Raw genomic sequence first — 23,891 nt, 5'->3', positions numbered from 1 at the left:
CATCAAGCTTCCCTGAAGGTCAAGCGACAACACATCACCTTAATCTATCTCCGACCATGAGCCAATGAAACCCTTCTGGAGACGTGAACTCGGAGTTCCCAGAAAATCTCACGAATCTCACGAATCTCGCTGGCGGTGCAAGTGACTAAGCACTCTTGACACCTACGTCATCGTCATCGGGGTTTATATAGATGCCTGCCCACCTTGACGTAGCACTCATCATCTACAACTACTGGTACCTCTAGTTATATCTGACATCCCATCAAACATCCATCAGAAGACCAGAATCTCAAGTTTTAATTCCATTCAACTCACAGTCCCATCCGTCATGCCTCTCGTTGTTCCCGGCATCAACTCCGACATGGGCGATAAGTCCGAGTGGGTCAACAAGCTCATGGGCAAGAAGATTGGCGACACAAGTAATGAGGTGGTATGTTTGTTCTCGGAAAGTACTGCAGTGTTTGAAATACTCTAACACCACCTGCTCTACCAGTCCTTCGCAAAGAAGGACCTGCCCGAAACTCACCGCGTCGTGAAGCCTGGTGACATGCAGACCATGGACCACCGCCCCGAGAGGTATGCAAACTATTAGATCGTCTTGGTATCATTCAATATTTCAGCCTAGTACTTGCTAACTGTTAATCTAGACTCAATGTTCACGTTGATGAGGATGGAACTGTTCGAGATGTGACCTACGGCTAGGCGACATCATGCCATGCCTTATTATTATTTGTAACGATGTAACGGAGAATCTTCAGGCCTAGAGAAATCTAGAGATTGAATGAATATTTACCATAATCCCTGCTATACATATAAGATGAAGAGACTATAAGGTAGTGTTTATTTGATGCGTTTGATGTATTTATATAGAAAAATCACGAACTTCTAGGGCAGTCTCACTCGCAGCACATTTTTACTCCGCCTTCCATCTCAGCAAAGTAACCGAAAGCTTAGGGAAAACATAAGATCCCTTTCCATCCCAACTGGATTCTTTAATAGCAACCTCCTCCCGGCCCTTCATATTAGTAGCCGCAATCCCCTCACCAGTAACAGTGTAGACAACAACATCACCAACCACACCATCGACCTGACTTTCAAAGCCCTTCTGCTCATGAATATTCACAACAGCCAGATTGGCAAAGCCATCCTCACCAATCGTAGCACTCACATCCAACCAAGGTGTCTCCATCGCACTCCTCAACCACTTCGGCGAAGTTTCACCCTCATAGGTACCGCAAGAAACATGCGACGCGACAGTCCAGCCGCGCATGAACTTCGAAAACAAATAAAGCGGCCACCAAGTAGTCTGCTTGATAATACCCTCCTTCGTCGTCATGAGCGGTGAAATCACATTGACGCTCTGGGCGATGCAAGCCATGCCGACATCACGACTCTTCCGCACGAAGACATTCAACCAGACGGCCACAGCCAGCGCATCGGAGAGCGTATAGCTTTCTTCAGCACCCTGGCTCCCCTCTGCGCGAATCGGGTCCCAAACGTTCCATTCATCAAAGCAGATCGTTGGACGTAGCTGCTCTGGCGGAACGCCATTTTCGATACGGGCTAGGTCGATCAGGCCTGAGGTGATCTCGATAGCTCTCTCTGCGGCTAAAGGCGCGGTTGCGTTGGGGAGGTGGTCATTTGAGCAGGTGTAAAGGTGGATACTGTGCATGTCGATTAATGGAACTGCGCTGGTTGAAAGTGCCGAGTGGGCTGGCAGCAGGCAGTGCTTGAGAGTGTAGTAGTCCCAGGTTGCGGTACCATCTTGACCGCAGAGAATGAGGATTAGGCTGGGGTCCAAGAGTTTGAGAGCTAAATGTAAAGGTTAGAACGGTTGTTTTTGGGTCTTTTGAGATAATCTCACCCTTGGCCCACTGCAGTGCCTTGTGGGCATATGCTTCCTTCGTCATTTGCTCGACTTGCCAGGGTCCCCATGTCTCATTTCCAAGGGCCCAGTATTTGACCTAAAATTATAAGTCTTTGAACATGGACGATGAATTAAGTTTGATACTTACGTTGTATGGCTCCTCGTGACCATTCTTCCGGCGAAGGTTCGCGTAGTATGTATTCCCAGTACCATTGCAGTACTCGACCCAGGCAAGAGCTGATGGAACAGTCAATAAACTTTTCGGGATTAATGATTGATGAGTATGAATTACCTTCGTCCAGAGTACCAGTTCCAAAATTGAAGCACAGATATGGTTCCGTGCCGATCACCTCGCACCATTTCATGAACTCATCCGTTCCGAACTGGTTAGTCTCAGTTCCCAGCCATGCAAGCTCCGGTCTAATAATATATTAATACGGGAGATTTTACTAGAGCCATTTAAAAATGGAACAGCGGAATATAAAGCTGGGGTAGACTTACCGGGATGGCCGTTGGTCCTTCGGGCCAACTCCGTCGAGCCAGTGGTAGGTAGCACAAAAGTTACCACCGGGATACCGAACAACAGGGATGTTAAGGTCCTTTAGTGCCTCCAATACATCCTTCCGGAAACCGTTTTCATCGGAAAGTGGACTTCCCGGTTCGTAGATGCCTCCATAGATGCATCGGCCCATATGCCTAAGGTAGCGTCAGCATACGTTGTCTCCGATATCGTGCCATGCGCGGTCTGGCGGTTTTTAATTGACCACACTTACTCAGTAAAACCAGCATAGATGTTGGGATTAATCTTCGAGATCCGACGCGAAGGATGAACGGAGATGACAGGGGTGTCCTGGTCCCCCAACTTGGTGAAAGTAGTCATGCTGGCAACTCAAATCGCGTAGAAGCTCAGCGGGAAGAAGCTTTGTCTACAAGCAAATTCACGTCTGTCCGATGGCTGGAAATTATAGCTTAGGAAATTCGAGCCAGGATGATGTTTTACCAGGGTCAAGCGAGCGGGGAAGAAATGTCGCACGAAAAGTACACTCCCTTCAGTCCAATCGCCAGATTCCATCGAATCCACACTCACCCCATAATGATAGGGCGTACATATCGTGCTTCATCCATTCTATCCAAGACGACCCAAGTTATCGCCTTGAAGCGGAAAATCTCCTGCGGGGCAGAGTCGAGACCCTAGCCAAGCGGGGTGGACAAAAAGAGCTGGCACAAACGACGATGCCCGTTTGGTGCTAGGGGCCGGTCATTTGAAGCGCTCAAGTGGGCGAGTGGGCAGGAAATGGAGAGGCTAACAGTTCGGGGGACCGATATCGCCCAATGACTCGGCATTGTGGACTGATAGATTGAAGTGTCGCCGAGCCCTGGAAATCTTCCGTCAATCACGGCGCAGCAAGGGAAACGCAGCCACTACATAGTACGAACGGCAAAAGATCACTTGATGCTAGAACTCGCGAACCATTTTCTGACAGCCAGGCTCGGGAGATAGTGAAATCTAACAGCTCTGCTCTTTTTGTTCCGTAAATATGCCCGGTTAATAAGACCTGGGGGGTTCGGCACGACCTCGGGAGATGTAATTCGCGGAGGTGGATTTGCGGGTTAGCGGGTTAGCGAATGGACTTCTTGACCATCCACTTGGAGTATAGCTCCATCCCGGATATTTCTGACAAAGGTCACTTTTGTCGATGCCACACGATGCGATCAGCTGTGTGGCTTGAGTTAAGGAGTTTTCTCCGAACCCTAAGCGATGCAGCTCGCCTCGTGGATTTTCTGCCGTCTGGACTCGGAATGGTAGTATATGTAGACGACAGCTCCCCCCGGTGGAGTTGATGTTTTTTCTGTGGAGATCCCCAGATTTCGTTCCCCGTCCTTTGCTGATCGTGGGTCGTCTCTACTAATCAAATCTTTTAACTTCGTTGCCAAAGAGCATAGTTCACCATGCGTTTGTCACCGGCATGGTACCAGGTATGGAACACAGCCATTAATATGCATGTCAAAGTATATTGAATACTAAAAATCTAAAATAGTTCCTGGTCGGCGTGTTCGCCTCTGTTGGGTCTTTCCTTTACGGATGTAAGTACCCGTACTTTCTCATTCTGCAGCTGATGTTCATAGTTCATCTCAGCTAATTATTTCCAGATGATCTTGGTGTTATCGCAGAGGTTATTGTCTGCCAGTCGTTCGTGGACAAGTTTGAAGCGAACTCGACGCAAAGGTGAGCTTCCAGTCAGCCTTGCTATCTGGTATGGGTCCTAACAGTAAAAATAAAAAGTGGTCTAGTTGTGTCTATGTTTACTACAGGTGCTTTCTTCGGAGCTTGTTTCGCTGGTCCTGCTGGTGATTACCTTGGTCGTCGCCGCACCATCTCGCTAGGATGTCTGGTATTCTGTCTTGGTGGTGCTCTCCAGACGGCTGCGAAGACCCTCGCCTATCTTTACAGCGGTCGATTCCTTGCTGGATTTGGGTATGTGACCTCTTTTTCATCTGTTAAAAAGTAAATAGAAATACTAACGGCTTTCTACATCCAGTGTCGGTTTCTTGACTATGATTATCCCTCTTTACCAAGCTGAGATCTGTCACCCTAAGATTCGTGGCCGAGTGACTGCATTGCAACAGTTCATGCTGGGAGTCGGTGCTCTCTGTGCTTCATGGATCTCATACGGCACTTATGTTGGGTTCGACCCCACTAACAGTGCGCAATGGCAACTTCCCTTGGGTCTGCAAATCCTCCCTGCCGTGGTGCTGGGCTTGTTGATTACCTTTTTCCCTGAGGTATGATATCCTGCGGTTCACCTAGAATCCTTACAGTGTTCTAACATGTTTTTAGTCACCCCGTTGGCTCATCGATCATAATCGCTCCGAGGAGGGTCTCAAGACATTGGCGAAGCTGCACGCTCATGGAGATGAAACTGATGCTTGGGTGCAAGCCGAATACGCTCAGATCCAAGAGAGTATTACTTTCGAGCACGAACACGAGGCAAAATCTTACATTGAGCTGTTCACGAGCCGATCTTCCTTCCGTCGATTGTTCCTCTGCTGTGCTCTTCAGGCATCTGTCCAGATGACTGGTGTTTCTGCAATCCAGTGAGTATAAAAGATATCGTAAACTTGAAATTAGACTTGTCTCTGATTATCATTCTCTAGATACTACTCTGTTGATATCTATTCGCAAATCGGTATCTCCGGCGCCGATACTCTCAGATACCAAGCTATCAACTCGGTTATCGCCCTCATCGCACAATTCCTCTGCATTCTGTTCATCGACCGCTTCGGTCGACGATGGACTCTTATTGGCGGCAACCTGGGAAATTGTGTCACCTTCATCGTTGCCACAGTCCTGATGGCGAAGTTCCCTACTACCAGCACAAACTCTGGAGCTCATTGGGGCTTCATCATCATGACCTGGCTGTACAACTTTTCCTTCTCCTGCACCTGCGGTCCGCTTTCCTGGATCATCCCGGCTGAAGTCTTCGACACTCGTACCCGAGCCAAGGGTGTCTCCATCGCGACGGGTATCTCGTTCGCTTTCAACACGATGATCGGCCAGGTGACCCCCATCGCCATGGAACATATCAAGTATAAGTTCTATTTCGTTTTCGTGGTCTGCAATTTCACCAATGCCCTCTTCTTCTATGCTCTGCTTCCGGAGACGAAGAAGGTGCCGCTTGAGGAGATGAACTATATGTTCACCCACGCTCCCTGGTTTGTCCCGGGAACTAGCAAGGAGGAGTACCTCACCCATGATCTGGAGCGCAAGGTTGAAGAACAAGAGGTGAAGTTGCACACTCAACATTATGAGTAGTACAGCGAAAGAAGCATCGTACTAGTAATTCTTTTGCTGGCAAAACTTTGCGTCATTCATGCCAATAGGCTTGGTATCCATGGATATGTCCGGGATATATGCAGATCTAGTCAGTCCATACCGGTATATCTAGTTCTTTGAGCCTCAGATACTAGTAGTACATCCATTCTACACATATCTCATGATTGTCTCTCTCGTCCTCCGTTGGTACATATGGATACTAGTAGTACGGCCCTAAGCCACGATTAAGCTTTAATAGGGTCCAGCCTCCCTCATTTCATCAACCTTGGCCCAGAGTGCTCCTTCCTTAGATGCTACTAGTAGGTACTAGCACGTAATAAACATAAATCTGATTGGGGCGTGGCTGCCACGGGTATTCAAGGTGCTGTGCCTTCCGTGCCTACATAGCTTCGTTCTCTTTCCCCTCACCCATAGCACCGATTTCTCATCCTCTTCAACCTTTCGCATTTGCTAGCATGGATGAGACAGAGTGCGAGACACAGCCTAGAGCTCCTTGAAAGGCGCATACGCAAAGTATCTTGCCGCATGAAAATCCAAGCCCTCAAACAGAACAATCGAACCCTCCAGGAATACATCGAGGAGGGCCGTAAGCTTGAGCACTATATCACATTTCGGAGACGACTTTACAAAATTTGCATGCGTTATTCTCTGGGACGCGTTGTGAGTAGGGCTGTCGGCCCCTTGCGAAGTCTGTTCTGGCTGGTTGGATTTGATGATGAGATGGTTCACGCGATCGATGATCCAGTAACCCGAAGGGCCTCCAGGACAGACTCCATCGTTATTGTGCTATCGACTGTGAACATTGACTGGGTTATTGAGCGGCTTGGCTTCGAAGGGATGCTCCCACAAGATGTTTATAACCAGTGCCTTGGATCGTTGTGAAGGCATGTTACTTACATTTTCCCTGGGTCTGAGAGCGAGGGGATGAAGCAGCATTTGAAGATTGTGTAGAAATGCTGTAATTAAAGCTTGCTGGTGGTTAATCGTTCATTTTATTGATTTAAACCCGAAAGATTCAATATCATTGACCTACAGCAGATAAAAGTATTACTCTCTTAGGCGATAGAGAAACACGATATTAGTGCGGAACCTTCCAAGGTTGGAGGACTTGGAAACGAGACCTTAGACTCGGATATCTCATGACAACATTCTTTGTATTGCTTTAGCCATTGGCGCAGCTGTTAACTAATTGGAAGATTCGAACCTACTCATGTAGGTACTAGTACTAGATATTATTAGATTATGAGTGACAAATTCCGACCTATACTCCGAGTTGGACTCTCATTGCCATAAGGGTGGGTCAAAAAGCGGAACATACTACAACTCCGTATCGCACCTCGGCCAAATTCGCGCACGCACAGTTTGGATATTTGCTTGTGACAGAACATTCGTATTCTAACTACTAACCGGGTGGGGTTGAATGTTGACCACCTTACTTCTTGAACTACGATCGTCAGGAACATAATCCAACCACCTATTTCCTTTCATGCTGTTTTAGGCCTCCACAGATCATTCGATATGTCAATTTCGACTTCGGCGTGCTTACTGCTGGGCTCGCTGCCCTTACTGGTTCTCTCAGAATGGAAATCCAGATCACACGCGGGCACAGCAGTGTTCAAGATGCTCTCTTCAGTTGCTTTTCTTAGCAGCCCACTCCTCTTACCATCTGAAGAGTGGTCAGACTATCGCCGCCTCATTACCATCGGTCTTGGCTTCTCCATGTTGGGCGACTTCTTTCTGATTCCTTCACGGCGTGAATTCCACGGTATTGACAACAACAATTCAACCTCTGAAAAATCCGAAGCGCAAGGAAAAGTATCGATATCTTTCCAACTCGGTATCGTCGCCTTCGCAGCAGCCCATATCGCCTATACTGTAGCCTTCTTGCAAGATTCCTACAAGACCTCCTGGACGGCTTTTGCCCTCACTTTCGCAGGGACTCTGGGCGCTGCAAAGTGGTTGGGTGTCATATATCCCCAGCCACACTCCTCACTTCAGACCAATGTTCTGAACCTCGGTATTGCTCCGGATATGAAGCCATTGGTTTCTGTTTATGCTGTTATCATTGGTACGATGTTTGCTGCTGCTACTTCCACGTCCCCGTTGATCGTTCCAACCAACTGGTTGGCCTCGCGAGCTCTAGGAGCTGCTATGTTCGTTGTAAGCGACCTTTTTGTCGCGAAGAATGCTTTTGGGAGATCTTCTGGGCCAAAAAGCCCTGGATGGCTCCGGATCTTTATGGGTTATGCGCTTTATTTCTGGGCCCAAATGGTGATTGCTGGAACAGTGGGGGCATGATGATGAAGTTACTATAACAAGAGGTGCCACAGATTATCCGGGGTATATGTACATTAAAAGGTGGTTAGTGTCACTCAAGAGGTCGGCATGCGCCGGTGCAAGCCATTCCAATCATAGCCGCGAGTTTATATGCGATTATTTTTATTCCGAATCGGAATCTGACCCGTAGCCGACCAAACCAAGCCCCGCCGGAGCTGGAGCTGGAGCTGGAGCCTGCGCTTCTTTCTTCGGTTGATTCATTTGTGATTGGCCCTTGTCGGTCGCATCTGATCTCCCTTGTGCGGCTGATGGCCTCGAGGCATTACTAGCGACGTTGACGCTTTCAGTCTGCTCTTTAGGCGATGACTTCGGTACCGCACCAGTAGCACCTTTCCCATCTTTTTGGCTCGATTGATTTGTATTCACGTCTGGAGACCCAGCTGTATCCTTTCCTCCCTCCAACGAAGCCTTCCGTCTCTTCCCGGGCAGAAGAAAATCTTTCTTATCCCTACGCCGCTTACGCGCCGGAATCGCCCATTCCTCCTCCTCCGCAGGAGTGACATCTGACGCCGTGGGACCCAGAAGCGCCTTCTCGGCCTCCTCGCGTTGTTTGCGAAAGACCTCCAATTGATCGGCTGTATCTTTTTTGACGGCAGCCTCCTGGGCGCGAGTGGACTCGAGGACGGAATCAAGGAAATCGACTTCATCTTCGTCGAGGGAGCGGAATTGGTTCTTCAATTTGGTTTTCTCCTCAAAGGCTTCTTGCTTGGCCACTGTGTTGTGGAACGATCATCCTAACATGTTAGCCACGTTCGCTCCGCGGTAATTCCAGTCCATTCGGTACAGCACCAGTGGCGAATTGAGTATACTGTTCTAGGTTCCCTGGTTTCACTCACTTTTGTTCTGCTCCAGCACCTCGAACAGGCTCTTGCCGTCATTCTGCTTGCCGATCTCTGCCTTGCGCCGACGCTCTTCCTCCAGCTCCTGTTCGGCGCGCAGCCAGTCATCATCCCGCTCTACCGGCTGCTCGTTTGTACCGGATGAAACAAATCCGGAGGACATTATGTCTTGGCAATCGGGGACAATTGGGGAGGGCAATAAGAACTTGAATGAAATATGGGGTTGGTTTCGAAGTGGGGAGAGCTTGAGAGGCTCCGAGGCCGAGGGCGGTGAATTTATCCAGCCAGACTGACCAGCCCATCCAACTTGGAATTGGTGAAATGTGTTCAAGCCTGAAAGGTAGATAAAATTAATATTTGATATATTTCTGGTATCCATAATGGATTCATGGTTGTGTGGTAATAATGAGTTCAAGTTTAGTATCGTGTACAGAACAGGTCAGAAAAGTCCAAGATTCGTGTTTATAGTCGTTTGTCCAGGTGTTCAATCCGTAGCAAGTTGAACTCGATAGTTGCAGCTTCGGGTTCCAGGATTGCCCTTTATATATGTCAAATCAAGGTATATCCATCTATGCAAGCCACATTCTATTTGATCTTACCTGGCAGGGGTAGGGGGTTACAAATAACTGTTGAATTACCAACCCTAGCTAGTTATCAACGGTTAAAAAAATTATAACAGTTTCTATTGACAGTCTAACTATAATAATGGTTACTTAATATAGCTAGTCAACAGTAGTTTAGAATGGTTCCAACGGTTATAAATGGTTACAAAAAGCTTTAAGATAATTACTCATTTATGCAGTTGTTATTGGCTACTATTGGTAATACTATTAATGATGTAAAAGATACTACAAACCAGAGCACTAGCAAAAACAATATGTGTTGAAAACAGTGTATTGAAAGCAGCGTGTTGAAAGCAGTGTGTTTAGTACAGGGCGGGCTGCGGCCCCCGGCGACGTCCATGACAAGGACGGTTTTCCGTTGCCCTTTTGCGCTCGGTAGATAATGCATACAGCAGTTTGTTCTTGGCGTGGAAATTAGGTCAAAAGTCAATGATTGACGGTCATTGAGATCCTGCGTGGTAGTGGGGGCTCATGGATTATTCCCATTTTGCCATTCGCCGGAATTGATCGTCGTGATGATTTCCGTGGGCTTTGCAGAACTTGAAGATGCGACTTCTGTACACGTTCGGAGAGGAAAGGGTTCTAACGAGTGTGAAGGCCGCGGTGCTCAAACCCTGCCCCCAAGAGATCGAATGGACCTGGGCTAGTGAAAAGCATGACTGGGGTGGGAATACTGCAGCCATAGACACATAGTGATTAGTTCGTCATAAGGTTGAGATTGGACCTTCATTTTGACTTCAAAAACACAACCAGCTGGTCTCCTGACCCTCGACTGGAATGTACCTCTATTTCCCCCAGGGAGGCTCCGAGAACAGTCAGCTGGAATAGGTCCACGGGGAGCTGACAGGAATGGGCACGGGGGCAGCAGAGTTGGGGTTGGCGGGGTTGGCGGCGCCAGCGCCGCTGGAGACCAGACGAGAAATCTACGACATCCCGTTGAGGTCGGTCAACTTAATATTGATTTTGGGCTTGAGTCGCTAGCAGCTATCGAGCTGAGACGGTGGTTTCGGGAAGCGTTGGTCCCCATATCGACACTTTGGAGGTGGTGGATTTCGGGAATTCGTCTCAGTCAGATAACCTGGGGAGAAGGTGGCTGATAAATTGAAGCGGCAGCATGGACATGTCCATGGACCGCCATTAGGCTAATTCTCCGATTGGTTGAGAGTGGAGACAGTTCAGTTGGAGAAGCCCTTCGGTAGAATTGGAGGAGGCCAAATTTACCCGGCGTGGAGTCGTGGATAATTTGGAGCGTTACGTGGGAATACGAGTCTCCCTTACTCTGTTAATTGTAGTAATGTCTTTAAAAATTAAGCGCGGTGGATACAAAGAAGAAGATCTGCGAAAAATGAAGATTCAAGGCGCATCCGACAGGGGTGATGCACACTAATAGTAGTATTTGCATCGAGGCTGATCGCCGCATGTGGTACTTTATAAGTGTGGTTTTATTCCGGCTAAGCTTGCCCCTCTATCCACGGTTAGTAGTAGTGATATGTACTAGTTAGTAGTTCAAATTGATTTGGTGCAGTACGGTCAAGGTTATGTCTTCCTTTCTAAACTTGGAAACTTCTATACTAATTCGACCTATGTAGTTCAAGTTGCGAATCCTTTCTTGTTTCACCTACAAACGAAGTTTCTAGAATCGAGACTGTGCAATTAGCAGGGTTCACTGAGAGTGGAACCAGCGGCCAATTCAAACCGCTGATTGGCCGATATTCTCTGCATTTAGCCGGAATACATTCCCCATATGGCATCATGATGTGTTCAGGTTCCGGAGCCCCGCGATGCTCAAGGGTGCCCGCCACTACGGAGATCGGATTACCGTAGTCCATCCGCTCGGCTGAATTGCATTCGGTTCACCGATTGGAAAAAAAGCGCATAATCCCGGGCAACGTGGCAGCCTCGAGTAAAAGGAGAGATACTCGTAGAACCCCCCACATTCAAAGCGGGGCATCATCACTGGTTGCGACATCGTGGCTGCTTGGACCTGCCCACTTTACGTCGCACTTCCCCCTCCTATAAAAGACTCGAGCCCCGTGCTTTGTTGGGCTTAATCCTATTTACTCTACATCTCTCTGATTTCCTCTCTTCTCCCTTTCCCTCTCCTCTATCACAAACCGTCACAATGGCCAACCACACCCAAAAGACCTACACTCTCAACACTGGCGACAAGATCCCCGCCATCGGTCTGGGAACCTGGCAATCCAAGCCCAATGAGGTCCGCGTGGCTGTTAAGGATGCCCTTCTGAAGGGTTACCGTCACATTGATACCGCCCTGGCCTACGGCAACGAGGCCGAGGTTGGTGCTGGTATCCGTGACTCCGGTGTGCCCCGTGAGCAGATCTGGCTCACCACCAAGCTGGACAACACCTGGCACCACTGTGTCGAGGATGGAATTGCCTCCTCGCTGAAGGATCTCGGTGTCGACTACGTTGATCTCTACCTTGTTCACTGGCCCAGCTCCACCGACCCCGAGGACAAGTCCAAGCACCTCCCCGACTGGAACTTCATTAAGACCTGGTAGGCATTCTTCTCACTTCCGCGATGATAATCCACACGAACCTCCTTCTAACCCATTTTGAATTTCACAGGCAAGAGATGCAGAAGCTCCCTGCCACCGGCAAGGTCCGCAACATCGGTGTCTCCAACTTCGGCATCAAGAACCTCGAGATCCTGCTCAACGACCCTTCCACCAAGATCGTCCCCGCCGTTAACCAGATCGAGCTGCACCCCAACAACCCCTCCCCCCAAGCTGGTTGCCTACAACACCTCCAAGGGCATTCACTCCACCGGTTACTCCTGCCTGGGCTCTACCAACTCTCCTCTGTACAAGGACGCCACCCTCCTCGAGCTCGCTGAGAAGAAGGGCAAGACCCCCCAGCAGGTCCTGCTGGTCTGGGGTATCCAGAAGGGATGGAGTGTCATTCCCAAGTCCGTCAGCAAGTCTCGCATTGACGGCAACTACGAGATTGACGGTCTGACTCTCTCCGATGATGAGGTTGCACAGCTGGATGGCCTGAAGGACCGCTTCAAGGTTTGCGGCGACGCCTGGTTGCCCATCAAGGTTTTCTTCGGTGATGACGAGTAAATTCGTGCTGGAATTTTCCCTGGCACTTGATGATGTTTTTATGAGTACATAGGTTTTAGATACCAAAATTGATTTCTTTCTCGAATATTTACTATCTTAGAACAATCATCGTAGTGACTCGGAGACTATTTGGAGCTCTCTAGATCGGTCTATATGCAGCCTCCCTCCTCTGTTTAGATTATCACCACACTTTCATCATCATCATCTCTCTCCTCCCTCGTGGTATCATTCGGCTCAATCATCAAACATTTTCAAAATATTGATGACTTAACAAAGGGCGGCAATAAATAGGATCGAAGTCTTCTGGTCCAGGGATCTAGTGGGTGAACTTGGGGTTCCTGGCTAGACGACATGGACAATCCATATTGCAATAAACCAGCCTCGTCGCTAGGTTAGCATTCACACTCCATTGAAGTACTTTTGTCTAGGCCTATAATGGAAATCCAAGTAAACTAAACACTTTTTGGAATACCCAATAAGCACGCTGTAGAAACCTAGTATCGGCGACCATGAACAGGGCTAATCAAAGATGCTGACAGGAATTATCTATTTCCAAACCTAACCTTGGAACTACAGTACTGAAAGGAATAGTGGGTCTTGAGAGTGGAGTTCATGCGAGATGCTGACAGCTTTGCTCTGCTAGCTACTACTAGTATGTAGTAGTACGTACGGGATTCAAGTCTTTAAGGGGATTCAAGGTACTCCTATTATCAATTTCTATCACGGTACTATCACAGTTGCCTTGTCGGCGAGAATCGTGACACCATGTTTTCGAGTTACGGGCCAATGAATGATTAACGATACTCAATTCTCCAATTTCAAAGGGCGGAAGTATTCCGAACTGGTCAACCTGATTTCTAATGAACGTCAAGTTAAAATGTACTATTTATGGACCCTGTTCAGCCACTAGATTCAATCAAAAATAGAATACAGAAGCAAAGTTTAAATCATGAAATCCATTAATCATAAGCCGTGCCATCGACTATCCAGCTATTGAGCTAGTGCGCCCGGAGACTTCTAAATAGTCCAAGTTTGCTCTCAACTAACTAGTACAAATCAGGAATACAGTGGTGCAACTTTTCGATCTCTTCTACTTCTTTCCCTCTTGCTGAGGAGCATTTTTCCGACCCAGAGATTTGCGAATCATAGCCAGAATACAAAAGGCAGCGAAAGTAGCAATAAGGAAGCCAGTGGAAGGAAGAGTAAAGGGCGGGTCTGTGTCGAGATTATCAGTCGTGAACGGAGGACTGGTATCTGAATTTCCTGCTTCCACTGCAGCATAACAAGAACGCACAAATCCAGCTTCACACATTGCTATCTGTCGTTCGCTGTCGTCTTTTCCATATATCACAGGTTCTTGCGGTGCGTCATTGTGAGAGAGTAGTCGGCCCGTCTCTGGATTGCCGTCGGTATCTCCTTCGGCTTCGGGAACCAAAAGTAATGGTTCGAGATCGGTATTTCCTGTTGGAAATTGGGTTGGAGTATCGGTTTGTAGATAGGCCGATGATGATGGCGCCGCCAAAATGATTGGGAATGCGCAGGCGAGGAGGAGAGGAAATGACAAATGGAGGGCCATTTTGCTGTTCGTTTGAATTTGATAATACGATAGAATGGTTTGCACGGCTCCTCGAACTGACCATAAAAATAGGATATCCTTATATAGATAGCATGGTCGGTCGCTATGGTACCTTGATTTAAAGAACTACTGTCGATCACCAAAACGCCGAGATTACGTCTTTGCCGAGAGATCGAGACCAAGTGTGGAGTAAGTCATCAAGTGCAGTATGATGAGCAAATGATATTGTGTCTTGGAAGCTCGAATGGCCAGTATTGTTAGCACCGGAGTTAAGTGGTATGATCTCCGAAAAGCTGACATGACCAAAAAGCAGTAGCTGCGCCGCGGACGATCTTGGCATCCGCTTGGCGGCTTTGAAATAAAATCCAAGCCACACTCCTTCGCAGGCAACATCATTTTGGAAAAAAGAGAAGGTTTACGGCCGGTTCCGAAGAGAAGAATCATTGAATGATATGTCAGCTAAATTTTTCAGAAATATAAAGGGTTTCTATTCCCAAGCAGTAACCTTCCGCACCATTTTACTCCCCACCAATTTGTTGTGAAATCAAGTTCAAATCAAGTTCAAATCAATTTCTGAAGATTGTACGATTTTTGGATTCTTGCGTCCGGGAAGTGTCATTAACTTTTCGGATGAAGAGTTTATACTGCGTGTGAATAGCATTATTGGTTCTGCAGACTGATCTACTAAAGCCACCTAACCATCGGTGATGGTTCGGCAGCAGAATGGGTAGATTTGCGTTAGCATAATACGTCTAATACGTGCCATAACGCCAGAGGAAATGAATTGAATTAGCATGTTATAGAATTCTTATGCCAGGGCATTGAGATGGGCGATTGAGGCTCCATAACTCGCTCCATAAATAACAGTCTAGACTCTCGGTTCGATCCGAACTACTATTTAGCACTGAGTTTTTCTTGACGATCACCAAGTACATTACTCAGAAGTGGGTCGATCATAAAGAACTCATCAAATTCTCGAGCAAAGGATATCAAACAATTCCGATCAATTATTAACATGTGTAATATCATGCGCGTCTTCACGTCTCATTTTCATTTGTATTATTTCGTATTAATATGCGGCTCCGAACGATCAAGGCTTCTTCTCAAGGTCGGGATGTGTCGAATCTAGTTCATATCTCTCCGTATACAGCTCATGTCTTTCGACAACAGGTGAATGAAGTTCGTGTCTCTCAGTCCCAGGCCCAATCTCCGACGCAGCGGTCGATCCCTTAAGTTCCCGTAGTGTCTCCTGTCGAGATCGAGGTTTTTCTGAAATGTATGAGTGTTCTTCCTCGGGGTGAGAACTAGGAAGCTCCACCATGCCCGTTGCTGATTCTGTTCGGGTATTGTCGATTTTCTGAGCATTGTTTTTTTCGTCGTCGCCAGCACAAAAAGAAGAGGATAATTCCAGCAATAGCCACCGCAGCTAAAGCTCCCACTACTATTCCTGCAATCGCACCACCCGATAAACTAGCCTTGCTATTTGAACCTGTTGGCTCGCTGGTCGCTGTGGCAGTGGCGGCAGATGGTGTGGTGGAGGTTGCTGTAGATGATATGGAGGTACTAGTCTGGGTTGCTGATATTGACGATGTTGCCGTGGCGCTGAATGAAGAAGTATTATTTGTCACTTGGAACGATAAAATGTGTTTTGTCGAGGCATGACTCGCCCACTCCCAGTCTTTGCACGTATAGCCAACATTTTCGTCACTGCAATTTGAATTTGAGTACATGAAAATGCACCAGTGCCCATCTTGGGGCTCCCAGTTAAACACATTGCCAACTGGATTGTTCATTGATTTGCAGGCCAGAGGCTCAGCCCCTTGATAAGAAAGCAGCGTATCATTTGGAGAGTGCCAAGTATATATCCATGCCGAGGCCAATGGTGAGTAGGCGAGGCATGATAGCAATGAGAGAATCGAAGTGGCCCTCATGGCTTCAAGCTTGGGTTAGAAAATGCACACGAAGGTGTACAATCAGGTTGCCGATGCAAAGGTGAGTTTTTAATTTGAGTTGAGCAGACTTTTGCGGGGCTTTCCCATCTTATGTTTAATTCAGCCTCAGGAGCTTTTCCCTTAATGGCACCTCGTGTTCGCGGGATGAAATTTGGTCCTCGCGGACTTAGCCGCATACGCCAAGGGCCAATACGGCAAAGGTTTGTTCAGTGTCCAATTATCACCACCTCACAATTTGCTAATTTCTTGGCACCGAGGGTTGGAGTGCTGCGAAGGGGTTTGTGATGCCGCAGGGTCCACCCCGAAGCCCGGGGAATACGAGGGGATCGGCAGGGTACCGCCCGTATTCATTCATGCACGGGGCGTTTGCCCGCATGAGGAATCCTGACATTGATTGTCGGCGTGTTGAATAGCTCCGATGCCGAATTTAGGACCGTAAAGGCCAAACAGAGTGGAAGCGTCGTGCAAGGTGCCCCGCTGTATAAGATAATTTAAGATTACTACTAATATCCTTTGGGTCATGGAGAATCCTTCCATCTTTGGATTGATTTGTTTGCTAAATGATTGTACTTCCGCCTACTTCATCCAAGCGTGGATCGATGCTGTCCTAATAGTAGACGCCAACCAGATTAAAATGTCGATCCTTGTTGCATTCATAAGAAGCTAAGGCTTGATTACCTCACCGCGGAAAATGGACAGGTATATTCTGATGATTTCAAGTAACATCCGTACCGGATTCGCATCGTCTTGATGGGTAAATTATGGAATTACTATGCTGCACGCTACCACATTTTGAGCGCTGAGCTGTTTATTTTTTATTTTTCCAAAAAGATATCTCAATGTCAGTAATGGATGGATCGGAATCCGCAGGGAAAATCCGTGCTTTTCAAATTACTCCTAAATAACATTCACAGGCGATGATTATAGCTCTGACAGGTGTCGCCCGAGCGGATGTTGAACGCGATGCAATGGGATCCGGAATGGACTAATTATTACCGTGCCTGTGTAATTGAATACCATCTGACAAATTGTTCGGGATGACACAGCAATACGTTTGCCCTTGCCGCGAGGTGAGAGGTATCTTGACAGCCCGATGACAACACTTGAGCTACTTAGGTATTAGGTATACTGGGAGGCGTGAAAGCTCATACATGTATCCATTTCAGCGATCTTTATGATTTGTCTTAGCTAGAACGAAATTACCGGTAAACTCTCTGCCAATTTATATACTGGCGGTATTAAACAACATTAACCCCTTAACTTCACGTTCCCAATTTGCCATTGAAGGGACCGAGTCAAGTTCAGTGCTTTGTACGTTCTAAAACCTTGTCAACATTCTATTCCCATTTAACACCAGATAGTGAGCTATGACTTACCCTTGTAGACATCGGCCTTGGTGTCATGTGACTTCTCGTCCTTCTTATCAACGATGGCATCCTTGGCAGCACTGGCGCGAGTGCTCAGCTTGGCATCGCCATCCTTAGCAACCTGCTTGTTGGCTTCCTTCGAGGCCTCGGCTCCAGTTCCCTGGATTGTCTCCGAAACGTAGTTGGCGGCGTTCTGTCCTGAAAATTAATCGATGTTACTCTTTCGTTTCGCTGGTGATTCCACAAACCTTAACAGTCTCCATAATGATTGATATATTTCTGGACTTGGCGTAGTAGAGCTTTGAATAGTAATCAGTCTGATTATTTAGTATCTTGTGTATAGTAAGAACTGGTTGATGTCTCTCGCGATGGGTGTTTATATACGGGCGAGGGGTCACTCTACGTCATTGATTATATACGCCAAACCCTGTTTCTTCGTATCGTAAGTTGTATGTACCTCGTTTATTGACTCCGGTTTTGGGACGCCAAAACCAGGGACTAAACAAGTGACTATTGCCAAACTAAAACTCAAATAGATCGGCGTTTCTCATCTGGGGAAATAGTGACGAAAATAATGGAGTGAATTCAGTTGTTCTAATCAAATGTGGCTATGTACAGTACGCCACATTCCACATTTTCTTTCTTATCCAAGGTCAAGGAGAGGTCCTAGGGTCGCTTCTACTGCCGCTAGTCCGCATTCCTCATAGCTGGAATATGACGTCATACAATCTGATATCAATAGTTCAACCGAATCTCATTCAAACAAGACCCACCATCAACATCACTGCTAGTCTCGCAAATATCGACGATCATAGCCTGCCCCCCTGGAAGCTCACCAACAAGATCGTCGTCTACTATAATCTTCAAATCATCGTTGACGATGCGCAGTAAGCGCTCAATCTTTGACTGGTCAATATGATACTTCTCGCAGATCTTCTTCTTTAAATCTTTGGCCGTGCGTTCCGTTAAGTAGATCGCACGGAAGACCTTGCTTGGCTCGTTGCTGGGTCGAATAAAGAAGCAGACAGCTAGATATTAGTGAGTAAAAAAGTCGATGACGTGTGGAGAACAGATGCCTTACTTGGTTTCGACGGCTGCTCAGCTGCTGGTGGACCTGACAGGTCAAGGCTTTGACCTTCAATACTTTTACCTCTCACGTCCTCCGCTGATTGTTGGTTTTTTGTCAAGTGGATAGGGTACTCGTCGGGGTCATCCTCTTTCTCACCGCGAAGAGTCAGAACGCTGATCGTATGAGTTGATGATAGCATACTCTGGCTAACAGCCAGTTTCCTCCGCAGATCGTGCTCAACCGAAGACTCTCCAAAGCTCGACCCGATACGCCCATGGTCCAACTCACTCGAGTCCCTCATATCCGTCGAGGTATTATTTGCCCGCCGACGTTTGTTAAATCTCCCTCCTTCTGGCACATCTTTGATTTGCTGCTCTAGCCTTGTAATCGTCTTTTTGACATGTCGAAGGTCATTGTTAATTTTGCGCTCTGCACCATGATCCCGGAACAGTTTGAGTTTGCAGTAACACATTTCTGACCCAAGCGGATCACTGGCACTTTCCAGTGACAGAAGCTCGGTCTTCGCGCAAAGTCGGACCGGAACACCCTTTACTCCTTTTGAATGACTGAAATCGGTGGATAGGAAATTGAATCGTAAGGGTATAATGCAGCATTTGGTGCTTTCGCCTCGTTCGACAGTCCAGGTAACACAAAATCCGTCAATGCACACTTGCTCAAGCTGCATATGGCGATAATCCTTATCTTCACCAGCAAATTCAACTGCCAAGAGATCGCTACCGCGTTGCTGCGCCTCGGTTGCGCCGCGGCTCTCTTTCCACAACTGCCAGGATAATGCAGGATTTGATCGTTGCTCTTCATCATCGAAAGAAACGCGGACAAAGGTTCGATATCGGAGAACTTCAGGGGTCATTGCAGGCGGATTTAAATCCATGACCATAAGACCATAGGCCTGTCCCTTGTTCAAATATGATGTTGGATCTTCATCTGCGGACTTTACCATAGCGGTCCGGGCTCGCAGAGCTACATGGTAACGGAAACTGTAACCTAATCAGAAGGGTGATCAGCCGCATAAAGGAGGATTTTAAAACTAACTTTTTGCCTTGGGAGTGTGACATTTCATTAAGAGTAGCCTCGGGGGCTGAATCCTCGGTGACCGTAGCTAGATTTATGGTGGGATCTAGTGCCGCTAGTGCCGAATCAAACGAGAAGTCGTCGAATGTTGGGTCGGTCTCAAATTTGTCCAGTACTCCATGATCCCAGCCCTGATATGTGGATTCAATTGGCGCATATGTTGGTCGTTGGATATCCGGAATCGTCTGAAAGTTGTGGGGCGCTGTGTACTGCATGTCGAATTGGTTAAGGCCTGACTGAGTATTTGGGACAGCATGTGTGCGAGATAAGGGATTCGCTGTCAAGTAAAGACTCGGGGAGTGCAGATTGCCGGCCTGGTTATGGAGAATTGCGCCCATTCCACTTGATTTGGGTGTATAGCAGCCCGGATGCTGACTGGCCAGCAAACCCAGGGGCAGTAATCCAGAATCTCTCGATGGGGAAGAAAAATCGAGGCCTGGCATGCTTCCTAGGTCTAGACTAGGAGAAAACTGAGAGTTTCTGTATTCATCGTGTTAAAGCACAATAGTCTACGGGTGTACGTGCGCCATGGACTATGCCAGTTCCAAGTGGGCGCCCTATATCAAGTACGGTCGAAGGAGGGTTCAACCTCATACCTTCCAGGTAATTGAATGTCATCCAGACTACAGAGATGCGTCGGGTGCGGTCCATCGCTATTTCGTCGTTTGATAATACCGCCAAAAGATTGTTGGAAATGATCGATTAGTTGACTTCCCGGCTTTTGGGAATTTTTGCTACGTGGAAACCATGTTTCAGCCAACCATGTTTTGGTTCATGTGAGTATTGAGAGGAGGAAATGCGGCTTACCGACGATGGAACATCTAGTACAAGAATATACAGTGACGAGTAGATTTGAAATTGGAGGAGATTAGCACACGAAGTGAGGGGTCAAGGTATAGTCAAAGGAAAAGGGACAAAGATTTCATGGTGGGGATGTTAGTATCAAACCAGAGAAGTCGTGAGGCCAAGGCGGTGAATAGACTCGAGTCCGGCTGATGCTCGATTTTGTGTTGGGAAGAGCGAATTTATCCTATAGAAAGATCATATTTTGCAGAGCTATAAGGTAGGTTTTCCAACGTTTCGACAAGTACTACTACTACTAATAGTTATTACTAGTAGTAATCGCACAAAGCCTGAAGTACGCCTAGAGTAAGTAGTACTTGGGTAGGGCTCCGAAAGGAATAAAGGAATGCGAATAAACGACATATTCATATTCGCATTCCGCGAATATGAATATATGAATTTTTTATTCGCGCGAATAAAGGCCTTATTCATATTCGCATTCATATTATTCATATTGTGAAATTTCTCCGCATCAATACTTTGTCCGGTATAGCGGTTATCGTGTTACCGAAATGCGCTTAGAGGTCGATTTCACAATGCCATCACTTCATCAGCAACGCTGGACTGTGAATCTCCGTGGCCAGTATATTTTGAAAGGAACAACAAGCTTATGTAGATTTTAATTGGTTTGATCTGCCGTGGCTGATCTTTGTAAGATATGATACTCATCTGCAAGTGTCTGCCCATAGAGACTTGACAGCGGCCACGAAGGTCCGTGAAGATTATATATATCTCACAGCCCAATTTCGAATCAACCTGGGCAATGAAATGAATAGATCTACTCACTTCCCTGATTCTAGTTCAATGCATTCCAAATTTCGTCCATAAAGTGGCCCTGAAAAGTGGCACGTAAAAACGCGTTTGCCTCGCCATCCAGAGCCTTGAATGACCCTGGATGCATTTTGTTTACGTTCAAAACCAGCGATATCGCGTTGCAGAAAACAGAAAAGAGACCTATCAACTTCCCACGTCAAGGAGGGCATATAAAGCGCGAATATGAAGGGGCTTGTCAACAATCATCCTTTCCTCAAGCCCCCCTATCAGTTTCTAACCCCAGCCCAGATAACTCAAGGTATGTTATGCATCACCGCCGATACCACTTTCATATACTGACATCGGGAAATAGTAGCATGGCATCTACACCCAATCCCTCTATGCGGAGGACGCGCGGTCTTCCACGCCGGGACTATAATGCTCTACACAATGGCCTCGTTTCTTCACCTTCAGAGCAATCTGAGGAATCGCCCTGCGAAAACGGACGCCCTTACTCTCCTGAGCCCTCCCTATCTAGGGAAACTGAAGAGACACCTCAGTCAACGCGGTCTTACTCTTTGCCTAGCTCCTCGCCCTCCCCGTTTGATTCTGCATTTTCGGAGAGCAGGTGCCATGCGAGTAGTCTACACCCGTATAAAAGACGAAAGATCAAGGCGTATTCTAGTTGGACCATTGAGCACTTTTGGACAACAGAACTGGATAGCACCTGGAGTCGGCAGGGCGGTCCACCGAAAAAAAGACCGGCTGCTGATTTGCAAGCATTGCAGCTGGTCCTCCAGAGATTCGGCGCGCTATGGTTCCACTTCGAATTTGTTGGTGCATCTCCAGACCAAGCATCGTATCAAGTCTGGTGCCGAATCTACTTTCTTGCCCGCGGTCGAAGGAAGCCTCGACCGGTTCTTAGAGTCGCCGAGGAAGAAGGCTAGCGTTGAAGAAATGCTAGTCCAATGGGTCATTCAAACAAGACAGCCTTTTACAGTGGTGGAGCATCCGGCTTTTAGGGCACTCATCGAAGCAACAGGGGCTACTTTGCCTATCAAAACCGCTGATACTCTCTTTAACCGAATCAAGGAGGAATTCCGCTCGGGCAGGGCTTTCGTGAAAGATGAACTTGCCAGCAGCAGCCGGACACTCGCATTATCCCTTGACGTGTGGACGTCAGAAAATCATATTGCGATCATGGGTATCATCGGTCATTGGATATCCCCTGAGTTTGAAAAGCGAGAAGAGCTACTCGAGTTCACCGAAATTAACGGACCGCATTCTGGAGAGAACCTAGCGGAAGTTGTGCTAAAGATGCTCGACGAACTAGACCTCGCGCCTAAGCTGCTGACCATCACGGGCGACAATGCAGGCAATAACGGGACGCTCTGCGATAGTCTGCATGACCAGCTCCTCAAGAAATATGATAATGACGATGACCGCTTTCGTATCAGGCCTCTGATGCGGTTCCGTGGACGACAGAGCTTTATTCCTTGCCTTGCCCATGTCCTCAATCTGATTTGCAAAGATGTATTAGCTTCTTTAAAGGCTGGTTCAGCTCGAGAAGCGAAGGCAATACTGGACGACATGGCCGTTCGTACTAGCCCAGCATTCAACTCCCTTCACAGCACGAAAGGAGCAATTATGAAAATCCGATTGCTGACGCTGTGGATCGCCCGTAGCCCACAGCGCCGCCAAGATTGGAAAGAGGTATCACCGAGCAAAAAGGTCAGTTATGACGTTGACACCCGATGGAACTCGACATATCTCATGATTCAAGATGCCCTTCGGCTACAAACTGAACTGGGGCAGTTTGTGCGGATACATCCAGAAGTCCAGGCCCTCCAGCTCAACGATGACGAATGGTCGACACTTCAGCAAGTGGCCAAGATTCTAAAGCCGTTCTGGGACCACACAAACTCGGTTTCAAAGGCATGCCCAACAATTGTGGAAAGCCTACCGATTTACTGGAGCTTGGACGACTTGTTAAATGACGTTCGAAATGCGGAGGGAGATTTTGAAGACGTGAACATTGAAATTCGCGATGCGGTGGAAAGAGGGATTCGGAAGATGAACAAGTTCGCTAGAAAAATGGACGACAATCTTCTTTACTATGTGGCTTCTGTGCTAGATCCGCGCATCAAGTCGTCTTTGATTGTTTCTCAAATGAGCGAGCAGGATTCGGGGCTTATTGTCTCTCAGGTGCGGGAATTCCTAAAAAAAAAATACCCTCAAGAGCCATTCATGTCGCGGGAAGTTGACCATCCACGACCACCGGGGATGTCAGAAACAATGTGGAGGACTTTGCGCAAAGTCCAACCATCCAAAGAGGCCTCTCTGTCGGATATTGATAAGTATTTGGATTCCCCACCGGTCAACTGGTCACACCATATGATCAGTGACGCAGACGCAGAATGGGTTCTGAAGTGGTGGAAGGCTAACGCATTTAATTTCCCACTGATGGCCAAAGCGGCTCGCGATTATCTATCCATTCCTTCCGCAGAGGTTGGGATTGAACGCGAGTTCAGCAACGCTAGAGATGTCTTGGGCCTCCGAAGACACTGTCTAAACGCGGAGACTATGCGGTGGTTGATGTTATTGAAAGGGCAGTATCAGACATGACTTTAGAGGGTGGTGTATGTATGTAAAC

The 23,891-nt window shown here is 47.5% G+C and overlaps 11 protein-coding genes across 11 annotated transcripts; 6 read left to right on the top strand and 5 right to left on the bottom strand.

Annotated features, from left to right (window-relative positions):
- Positions 1-328: 328 nt before the first annotated feature.
- N7509_012395 (uncharacterized protein) lies at positions 329-702 on the top strand (the record flags this gene model as incomplete). The annotated part of the gene is made up of 3 exons (XM_056637032.1): positions 329-430; positions 494-576; positions 648-702. The coding sequence occupies 3 exons, from the start codon at positions 329-331 to the stop codon at positions 700-702; spliced, it is 240 nt and encodes a 79-aa protein (XP_056483062.1).
- Positions 703-913: 211 nt separating this feature from the next.
- Positions 914-2,747, bottom strand: N7509_012394 (alpha-N-arabinofuranosidase; the record flags this gene model as incomplete). The annotated part of the gene is made up of 6 exons (XM_056637031.1): positions 914-1,812; positions 1,865-1,964; positions 2,016-2,104; positions 2,160-2,287; positions 2,369-2,563; positions 2,641-2,747. 6 exons carry the CDS (start codon positions 2,745-2,747, stop codon positions 914-916), a joined length of 1,518 nt encoding a protein of 505 aa, XP_056483061.1.
- Positions 2,748-3,817: 1,070 nt separating this feature from the next.
- Positions 3,818-5,681, top strand: N7509_012393 (sugar porter family MFS transporter; the record flags this gene model as incomplete). Its single annotated transcript, XM_056637030.1, has 7 exons — positions 3,818-3,844; positions 3,907-3,952; positions 4,019-4,094; positions 4,152-4,343; positions 4,408-4,651; positions 4,707-4,963; positions 5,024-5,681. 7 exons carry the CDS (start codon positions 3,818-3,820, stop codon positions 5,679-5,681), a joined length of 1,500 nt encoding a protein of 499 aa, XP_056483060.1.
- A 546-nt stretch (positions 5,682-6,227) lies between these two features.
- N7509_012392 (uncharacterized protein) lies at positions 6,228-6,584 on the top strand (the record flags this gene model as incomplete). Its single annotated transcript, XM_056637029.1, has 1 exon — positions 6,228-6,584. One exon carries the CDS (start codon positions 6,228-6,230, stop codon positions 6,582-6,584), a length of 357 nt encoding a protein of 118 aa, XP_056483059.1.
- Positions 6,585-7,322: 738 nt separating this feature from the next.
- Positions 7,323-8,000, top strand: N7509_012391 (lysoplasmalogenase; the record flags this gene model as incomplete). The annotated part of the gene is made up of 1 exon (XM_056637028.1): positions 7,323-8,000. One exon carries the CDS (start codon positions 7,323-7,325, stop codon positions 7,998-8,000), a length of 678 nt encoding a protein of 225 aa, XP_056483058.1.
- A 141-nt stretch (positions 8,001-8,141) lies between these two features.
- On the bottom strand, positions 8,142-9,041 carry N7509_012390 (PSME3-interacting protein; the record flags this gene model as incomplete). Its single annotated transcript, XM_056637027.1, has 2 exons — positions 8,142-8,752; positions 8,876-9,041. 2 exons carry the CDS (start codon positions 9,039-9,041, stop codon positions 8,142-8,144), a joined length of 777 nt encoding a protein of 258 aa, XP_056483057.1.
- Positions 9,042-11,623: 2,582 nt separating this feature from the next.
- Positions 11,624-12,586, top strand: gcy1 (putative glycerol dehydrogenase Gcy1; the record flags this gene model as incomplete). The annotated part of the gene is made up of 3 exons (XM_056637026.1): positions 11,624-12,018; positions 12,090-12,207; positions 12,251-12,586. 3 exons carry the CDS (start codon positions 11,624-11,626, stop codon positions 12,584-12,586), a joined length of 849 nt encoding a protein of 282 aa, XP_056483056.1.
- A 1,090-nt stretch (positions 12,587-13,676) lies between these two features.
- On the bottom strand, positions 13,677-14,162 carry N7509_012388 (uncharacterized protein; the record flags this gene model as incomplete). Its single annotated transcript, XM_056637025.1, has 1 exon — positions 13,677-14,162. One exon carries the CDS (start codon positions 14,160-14,162, stop codon positions 13,677-13,679), a length of 486 nt encoding a protein of 161 aa, XP_056483055.1.
- A 1,090-nt stretch (positions 14,163-15,252) lies between these two features.
- Positions 15,253-16,093, bottom strand: N7509_012387 (uncharacterized protein; the record flags this gene model as incomplete). The annotated part of the gene is given in 2 exon segments (XM_056637024.1): positions 15,253-15,588; positions 15,602-16,093. The coding sequence occupies 2 exon segments, from the start codon at positions 16,091-16,093 to the stop codon at positions 15,253-15,255; spliced, it is 828 nt and encodes a 275-aa protein (XP_056483054.1).
- A 1,322-nt stretch (positions 16,094-17,415) lies between these two features.
- Positions 17,416-19,980, bottom strand: N7509_012386 (uncharacterized protein; the record flags this gene model as incomplete). Its single annotated transcript, XM_056637023.1, has 7 exons — positions 17,416-17,432; positions 17,491-17,674; positions 17,730-17,780; positions 17,939-17,979; positions 18,255-18,509; positions 18,563-19,548; positions 19,604-19,980. The coding sequence occupies 7 exons, from the start codon at positions 19,978-19,980 to the stop codon at positions 17,416-17,418; spliced, it is 1,911 nt and encodes a 636-aa protein (XP_056483053.1).
- Positions 19,981-21,688: 1,708 nt separating this feature from the next.
- On the top strand, positions 21,689-23,863 carry N7509_012385 (uncharacterized protein; the record flags this gene model as incomplete). The annotated part of the gene is made up of 1 exon (XM_056637022.1): positions 21,689-23,863. One exon carries the CDS (start codon positions 21,689-21,691, stop codon positions 23,861-23,863), a length of 2,175 nt encoding a protein of 724 aa, XP_056483052.1.
- Positions 23,864-23,891: the final 28 nt, after the last annotated feature.

The sequence above is a fragment of the Penicillium cosmopolitanum genome (genome assembly GCF_028827165.1).
Source record: "Penicillium cosmopolitanum strain IBT 29677 chromosome Unknown utg000011l:1.0-3548175.0:1.0-3550911.0, whole genome shotgun sequence".
Classification (NCBI taxonomy): Eukaryota; Fungi; Ascomycota; class Eurotiomycetes; order Eurotiales; family Aspergillaceae; genus Penicillium; species Penicillium cosmopolitanum.
Note: the sequence above shows the minus strand (reverse complement) of the source record. Positions and strands in the feature narration are given on the sequence as shown.